Source organism: Dendrobium catenatum, unplaced genomic scaffold (genome assembly GCF_001605985.2).
Source record: "Dendrobium catenatum unplaced genomic scaffold, ASM160598v2 fragScaff_scaffold_156, whole genome shotgun sequence".
Taxonomy (NCBI): Eukaryota; Viridiplantae; Streptophyta; class Magnoliopsida; order Asparagales; family Orchidaceae; genus Dendrobium; species Dendrobium catenatum.
Genome location: NW_021318618.1, coordinates 4,951,325 through 4,959,751, shown reverse-complemented (window position 1 = coordinate 4,959,751; position 8,427 = coordinate 4,951,325). Strand labels below are relative to the sequence as shown.

The window sequence follows — 8,427 nt, the reverse complement described above, 5'->3', positions numbered from 1 at the left end:
AAAAAAATGCTTTTTAAAACCACGAGCACGCCTTTAGTGCGCGTGGTGGGAGAAAAACAAATACAACCGCCGCGGTGTCTCACCAACACCAACCGTGCACGTCTTTAGTGACGTGGCGGGTAGGCGACCTCTTGGTTTTTTCCCTAAACAGGGGAGACGCCGGGAGGATGCCGAAATTTTGTCTGAAATACAGATAAGGACTTGGAACAATTTTGAACATGGACTTGATTGAACTCAGAAGGACTACGAAGGACTTGTACTTGGACTCATTTGAACTCAAACGACATTAATAAAAGGCTTAATTCAAACTCAAATGAAATTGAAAAGAACAAAAACTTGGACTTGAACTCAAGCAAGAATTGAACAAGACTCAATCTTGAACTTACAAGGACTAGGGGACTTGAACAAACTGCAAAGGACATGATTCATATCAAATGATAATGGACTTTGATTCAAACTTGAGCCAAACTTGCATATGACTTGAACGAAACGTTGGACATAGAAAGCTTGGACTTTAACGAACTGCACAAAATCAAGCCTAAACTAAGGTGCAACGAGCTAAGCCTAGCTCAAATAAAAGGCACTTATCATACGCAAGCGATAATATCTCCTATATGCATATGTAAAGAAAGAGAGTGGTAGTGCAAAGGAGAAATGTTTAAAGGTTGCATACTAAGTTCAAGCCAAAATTTGACTCTCCTACAACCAACACAATCTGACATATAAACTCTCAATGACATCAAAAGGTCATATACAAGAAACATAGTATCCTACAAATAATCAAAGGAGTGTACTTGCTTATAGATGAGTACAACAGTCTGCTATGAATATGGAGCTAGTTTGCAAATGAGTACAGTAGTTCTCTATAAATATCGGATGACTACAACAAATGTAGATGCCTACGAATTATGAAAAAAAGGCTTGTCGTACATATGGCGTGCTATCTACAGATAAATACAAAAGATCTATAATGATTATTCTGTAGTATAGACACATTAACATATCTGCAAATCAAAGTGGATGATAACACATTATGTGCTAATGATCATAAGTTGGTACCAAAGATCCATTCTACATTCAATATGTCAGAATTCAATAATGCAGTGAAAATGACAAGTTATTGATTCAAGATACTGGTAACTGATTTCGAAGTGTAAGGCATTGGTAAGGATACAATCATTCAAGGTAGAAGTGATTAGTTCTGCAAGCTAATGACAGAAAATAAGGAAGACGGCATAATTGATGAATCACTTATTGATTTCTATATGAGTTCTGGAAAGAGAAAGCCAGATCAAATCAAAACTGAGTGAATCTCAATTCAACTAAATTTTGAACATTTAGTTGGATAAGATTATAGAGGATTGCATTTTCTTGATGAACAGTAGTCGTGCATCCAACATATTGTCTGCAAGCAAATATAAAATAATTATAACGAATGCAAGCACATATGATCCAAGCAGCAAACAACTCTATTCAGAAGCTTCTATGCCATGCCACCGGATCCGCAACATTCATGCAAGCGGACAGAAGGCGTCTACAAGCACTTTCAAAGTACCCCCTCACGTGACGTCTAGGGATGCTGCGCGGGTTGACAAGTGAATTCATGTTCGAAACTGATCCTTCTATACGGGTCAATAGAAGTCGACAGGGTTCGAACCAACAAATAAATATACGGTTGCGGTGACCATCATATTTGTCTTAATACATTCATATTAGGCCTTCAAGGCCTATAATAATAAGAATTCACTATCAATGACATAAAGCCTACGAAACCCGATCATCGATCAATAGTCTGGTCGAGTTGACATGGTTCAATCAACAAAAGAGAAATGACTCCAAACATCCCGATGATGGCCTTGTTGAATGAAAATCTCAAACGGAGGGGTCCATTCCAAATATTTTCATAATGCCACCCAAATGCCCATAAAAAATACCAAAATCCAAAACTCCACAAAAATCCCAAAATCCCAAAAATATTTAAAATTTGAAATAAATCCATCAAAATACTTAAAGCAAAATCCATCCACCCTCTGCAACAGTTTGCCGGGTGGACAAATTAAAGTTTACTTCAGCTTACAAAGAGCCAAATGTGTAGTCGAAAATATCACTAGGATCCATTCTCAAACAGTCTCCTGCCAGTAAGGACGTGGTACGTGTCCTCTAACCGGCGGTTTGCCGCCAAATGGCACCGCAGGATAAACGGTTATGACCCGGGGCCCTCTGAACCGAGTGGTTTTGCCGCCAAATGGCACCACGAAATACCGGTTATGGCCAGAGCCGTTACGTTCCTTATTGGCATCAAATCCTTGAGATATGAATCAATATGATATGATTGATAGGGCATAAAGCCCTCTGTTAGCTAAGGTGGATTTAAATTTGTCCCCTTAGGCAAATACCCATCCCAGGTCTACAAGGTACCCTTGGACGAAGCAACCCATGGCTGCTGACAAGGATCCTTCTGTCAAGTTGGGTCGACTACCTCCTCTGACTAAGTAGACCAGGGACCACGATGGCCTGGGACGACAGAACCATGGGATCTTGATCGGCTCTATTATCCATTCCCCCACCATCCGCTGTAAGTGCAAAATGATGCAATTTCAAGTTTTAAATATCAAACCCTTCAAATTTTCAAATATCTAGACTTTTCAAATCCCAAACCCATTGCTTCTACTATAGCCAGATAACATGTATTCTACGCATCTGATTGATGACTAGCCTTAGTCGAAAGTTCTCTCTCATGATTAAGAGGGGTAATTAACTTTAGGGGCTTGCGCCTATAAGAAACCAGAACTCAGATCATAAAGTCCTCACAAAATGAGGGCGAAATCTCTGGGTAGTGTCTTATCTACAAATCCATCTGCTTTCTAAAATTTACATCGGAACTTATATTCAATTAAAACTCCCTCGCCGAATAAAAGAAAAGCTAGCGGAGGCCGGGGTCGAATTTTCGGAGCCCACACTAAACCAGGGATTTGATTTAGGAATAAAATTAGGAAATATATCTTAGGAAAATTCGGCCAGGGAGTTGGAATTTGAAAATATTTCCACAAGTAAGGAAAGGGAAATAGGAAAGAAATCCCAATCCCAACTCAATGGAAGGAGGCCGGCGGTATGGGTGATTATGGGAGCACTTAATGAGGGAAATGAAGGGTTTCCTAATTGGGTTTAGTAAAGAGGAAAATTTTAATTAAATCCTATTCAAATAAAATTCAAATAGGTCTAATTTAGGAATTTTCCTAAAATAAGTTTGATATTTTAGGAAAGATTTTAAATCCCAATTGGACACATTTGAATTCAAAAATCTGTCCCAAACTATTCAATCCCAAATAGGCAATGGAATTTAATGGGGAAAGAGGAAGTGGAGGGAGCTGGCCGTCGGCTATGGGGTTGTGGCCGGCGGTATGGGGGAGGCCGGGTGTTGGCTTAGGCCGTGAGGTTGAGTGTGGTGCTTGGGTGAGGTGGGAAAAACCGTCGGCTTGGGGAGGAAGATGACGAGGAAAAAGATATAGAATAAAACCACGAACCCGACAGCCTCCAAGGTTGGTGGGTGGTGCGCAAATCTCCCTCTTCTAGGGATCTCTCTTCATTAGAGCTCACAAGTTCTCACAAAGCTCATGCAAGAGGAAAATTTCTAATCAATCATTCATTAACCAAGAAATAATAAGCAAAGGGCTATATATAGCCAAGTACAATGGACTCAAAGAAATAAAAGACTAAATTGCCCTTAGGGCTCACACATGACACTTTCCACTAACGGGGTACAAACGGAAATACCAAAATAACACTAAACAAATAAAAATACATAAATAATGAAATAACACAAATGACTCAAAAATACAAATACTCAATCGTGGCCGTAGATCGGCGGTTACGTCTTTGATAAACCTTCCACGATCTGATGTCCCCATCACATAGTTTAAATCCTATACTAATAATTTCCTTAGCCTTCTCTCCAACTCATTTAGTTTTCTGAATGCATAGAACATACATCTTAGAATTTATTTTAGATGGGTTTCATGCTGTTGTTGGATGTATAGATTAGGAGTTCTTAAGGCTGTTAATTTCCCAAGATCACGATTATTCAGTTAAATGCTACTTTAAAGTGTACTCTGATTAGTAGTGCATACACCTAATTCTCTCCTAAACAAAATTCATTTTCAAGTAGAAGTATAATCATTCCAAAGTAAATATCTCCCTTGTAGAGCCACATTTGTGATATATGTTTTCTCTTCTTCAATTAATTATCATGCTATTTATTAAATAATGAGAGTGACTTATAGTGTGAATATATCATATTTCTAAATTATAATGACATAATGAAATACTGAAAAAATATTCATGCTTGTCCTAATAGAAGAAACAATACTAAATTATTTGATAGCTCTTATTTAATGATGATATTGTAAGAAATTTTGAAATTTAACAGTATAACAATAGTATGAGGAAGAAAAATCATATCTTAGCTTATTCTTTATATTCCGTAAATAATACAAGTCATAAGAATCTTTGTCTAAATATACCTATTATTCTATGGTACTTTTTTTTTTAATTTTTCAAAATCTTTTTTAATTTACGTGTGCAGCCACATTATAATACCTAAAGTTTCAAAAATATACAATTATAAATTCTCATAAAAATTATACTGAAAAGTCATCAAAGTTATTTTTATGGAATTCTATATTTAATTTCGATTATTTTGATATTCATTTATATATATATATATATAGAAGTATATATAAATACATAAGTTTATTAGCATTTAATAATTAAGTTCTTAATTGAATTATTTTGCCTATACATTTTAGGGGATTTAGATACATACCATTTTATTTTACGCTTTTTATATGTCTAATACCTAGAAATTTAATATTCATTTAACCATTCTACTGTAGCAAAATAGTTTCCTCCACTTTCCAGCAACATGTATCGGCAAATTTAAGAAGAATATTAAATTAACCTAAATAGCTAAACTTAATTATTAATAATAACCTTAGCTATAAAATAATAATAATAATAATAATAATAATAATAATAACCTGAGCTATAAACTTATTTATCTCTATCATCCTTCTATTTTTTAATCTCTACATCCTTACCTGTTCCTGTAACAGAGAGCTGCAGGCGGAACAATAAAAAGAGGGCTCGGGTATAAGCTGAAGCAAAGCTGAAGCAGAGTTAATGCCAACTTTAAAAGATTTTTGGAGTTTGGTTTCATTTTGTTCAAATCTTTTTTTCGTCAAGATGCAGTGTCCTTTCGAGCGTGTCTTTCGGTACCTCTCTGATGATATATAGTTCTCTGATGATATATGGTGGTCCTGTCCATGCAGTTTTTTTTCAAGAAAGTTATATTAGTTGCACTATCTCGCTATAAAGCTAATTTTAATTGTGGTATCAGAAAGTGTAAGATAGTCTCCTAGGTCGGTTAAGCTTCAGTGCTAGGCCATTTTCACACCTTCGTTGCATGTAATATGCTAAAAGAGAAATTAAAGGAAGAAAGCAGTGGCGGAGGGAGGGGGGGCACACCTCCAAAATTTTACTTTAAAGAAGCTGTTGGAGAGTTAAAGCTTTTACTGTTACCTATTCTTTTAATACTACCTATTATTTAATCAACCAAAAAGTTAAGGCTTCAGTTTGCAATTCCAATACTGAGTCCGCCATCCCTCTCCTACATTTGATTTGCGTTCTATTTTCTTCTCTTAGCTTATTTTGCTAGTGCAGTTTTTATTTGCACATGAATTTTAGTGTATTTTATTTTACCCATTTTCTGGAGGTCTTTCCCTTCATAGTTTTGCTCCCTTCCCCCTACATATGTAACTAATTTCTTTCTCTTTTAATAGAAATGGGCTATGGCCTTAATTTGTCCCCAAAAAAAAAACCAAAAGATTTACCTTTTACCATCACTTAACATACATCAAATTATGATTTTAAGCAGTTATTAATCTTTTCAGTCTTGTTCGGCAACTATATATATATACATATGTATGTGGAAACAAGGTTGAAGTTGGCCCCCTCTAAAAAAAATTTCTAGCTCGACCACTGGAAGAAAGTGCAAGCCTTCTTGAAATCACTAAATTACCAACCTTCTGGATGTCAAAAGGCATTGTAGCTTCATGAACATCTCGGCTTGTTTTGAAAAAAGGTTATTTAGATGCTTATGGCTCTTAAATAGGGCAAATGTTTCTAATATAGTTAACTTTTCCAAGTTATCAGAATATGTGACTGTCCAATACTAGAAAATTTTGAACGGAGCCTTACGTTTGTAGCAGCTTAAAGCATTTATTTGCTTTATTTTTAAATTCTTTGCAGGTTTCAGTAGTCGCATTTTCCCTCTTTAATCGTTAGCAATCTTTTGTTGCAGAGTCAGAAAAGTATAAAGCTGTTATCTTGCGTATTGACAGCCCTGGAGGGGATGCTCTGGCTTCTGATCTGTAAGTGACACATATTTTCGTATTTATATTGATACATCAATTTATGAGCAACTTTTACTGCTATTTTTTGTTTTATACTATTGAAGGTTTGTGAACCTATAAAATCTGAAAACGTTCATTCATGTGAAGTATTCACTTGCATGATGCGCTTGGCACTGCATGACCTTTCTAAGACATATCTTCCATTTTCTAGTTACAATGCACTGGTTATCATGCAAATGCTGAATCTTTGGTGCACATTTTTCATTTTTTGCATCTTTTGGGTATTTAATAGTCTATAATAATGAATATGATCGAGGACTGATAGGGAGGGATGGGGTTGAAGGGATTTACAGATGCAGAGAGGAACATTAGTGACTAATTCCTACACAATAAACTAAACCTTAATTCTAAAGTAATAAAAGAGACCTTTCTATGTTTTGTTTAAGTTCCAAAACAAACCCTTCCCATTTTTTCATGAAATCTCTCAACCCATTTCCTCTCATTAAAAGTTTAGGCCAAAACTTTAGATTCTAAACATATAACACCCTTCCTTACCTTCAAAACATCCTTAAAATAAATTAAATTTTCGGAATTAAATAAATCAAAAATTAGGAAATCTTGTATTTCAAATAAAATCTATAAATTAGTCTCTAAAATCCTCCCAAATACTAACAAAAACCATAGGGATCAAAAATTCCTTAATTAGGGAGAAACCCTAAATTCCTAAACTCAAAAATTTCGTCGTTCATTCAATATTTTTCAATTAGAGGCTTTCTTAGGTTAATAGGAACCTCATTTGCAAAGACATTTCCAAAGAAACAAATTTTAAGCAAAACCCTAATTTTCAAAACTCATATTTTGATGAAAGAAAATGCACATTAGGGTTTATAAACATCCTTTAATCATTCTCTAAACTTTTCTCAAAAGAATATCAAAGAAAACTTAAGTTCTTCTCAAACCCTAGAAATCTTCTCATCCAAAAATTTTGAGAATGAGAGGGAAAACCCTAGTTCTATTGCATACCTTTCACTTCCCTTAGTCTCCCCTATGATTTTCTCCAAGTTTGGCCGCCGGAAACCGCCGCCGGAGAGGAACCCGTCGCCCTTGCCGCTTCGCCTATGCCGCCGCTCCCTCTCGGTTTCTTTCGCTCAAACCGTGCGAATGGGGAGAGAGGGAAAACCCTAGTTCTATTGCATACCTTTCACTTCCCTTAGTGTCCCCTACGATTTTCTCCAAGTTTGGCCGCGGAAACCGCCGCCGGAGAGGAACCCGTCGCCCTTGCCGCTTCGCCTATGCCGCCGCTCCCTCTCGGTTTCTTTCGCTCAAACCGTGCGAATGGGGAAGAATGAGGGCCCGATTGGCTCATAATAGGAAGATGGGGGAAAGCCAAAAGACATACATGCCCTTACTTAAACAACCCATGCTTGAACAAACCTTAAGGGTAGAAATGGCATTTAGAAACTTCCAAAAATTCATAATTCTCAAAATACTCATAATTAAATATAGGTTTTATATATGAAAACTATCAGAATTTTACGCTCTATTTTCTAAAATTATTCCCGTAAAAAACCGACAACCTCGAATTTTTTACTTAAACCTCGTCGCGGCGCTTTGAAAAGCGTGCGAGGTCTTAGACGACATTTTCGGGTTTTACAATTCTCAATTTGAATTCAATTTGGATCTCTTTCCTTGATTAATTTTCCCCAAATTTTAATTAAAACTTTCCCGATTATCTCTCCCTCTATTTCTCCTCCTTATATGTGGGATTAAATCTTTTATCGGCCACACAAGGGGGGCCGAACTCCCCTCCCAGTTTCGTGTTGGGTTCATTCCCTTTCAACTAGGAGCACTACAGGAAAATCACCCATTTCCGGCGGCTTTTTCCGGCGGAATTTGAGCCTTTTCCGGCGGAATTTGAACCTTTTCCAGCGGTTTTTTAATTTAGCGGCGGTTTTCGCATTTTTTCTGCCGGTAAAAATGGCTTAGGAAAATTATTTCCCGCTCCACCCCTACAGAC

At 36.5% G+C, this 8,427-nt stretch overlaps 1 protein-coding gene across 1 annotated transcript in view; it reads left to right on the top strand.

The window, feature by feature from the left end:
• LOC110113418 (serine protease SPPA, chloroplastic) overlaps positions 1-8,427 on the top strand; it is a 66,433-nt gene that overhangs the window by 51,292 nt on the left and 6,714 nt on the right. Inside the window, exon 8 of the mRNA XM_028692142.1 lies at positions 6,359-6,428. Coding sequence (XP_028547975.1) covers positions 6,359-6,428 — 70 coding nt within the window. The remainder of the gene's footprint in view (positions 1-6,358; positions 6,429-8,427) is intronic.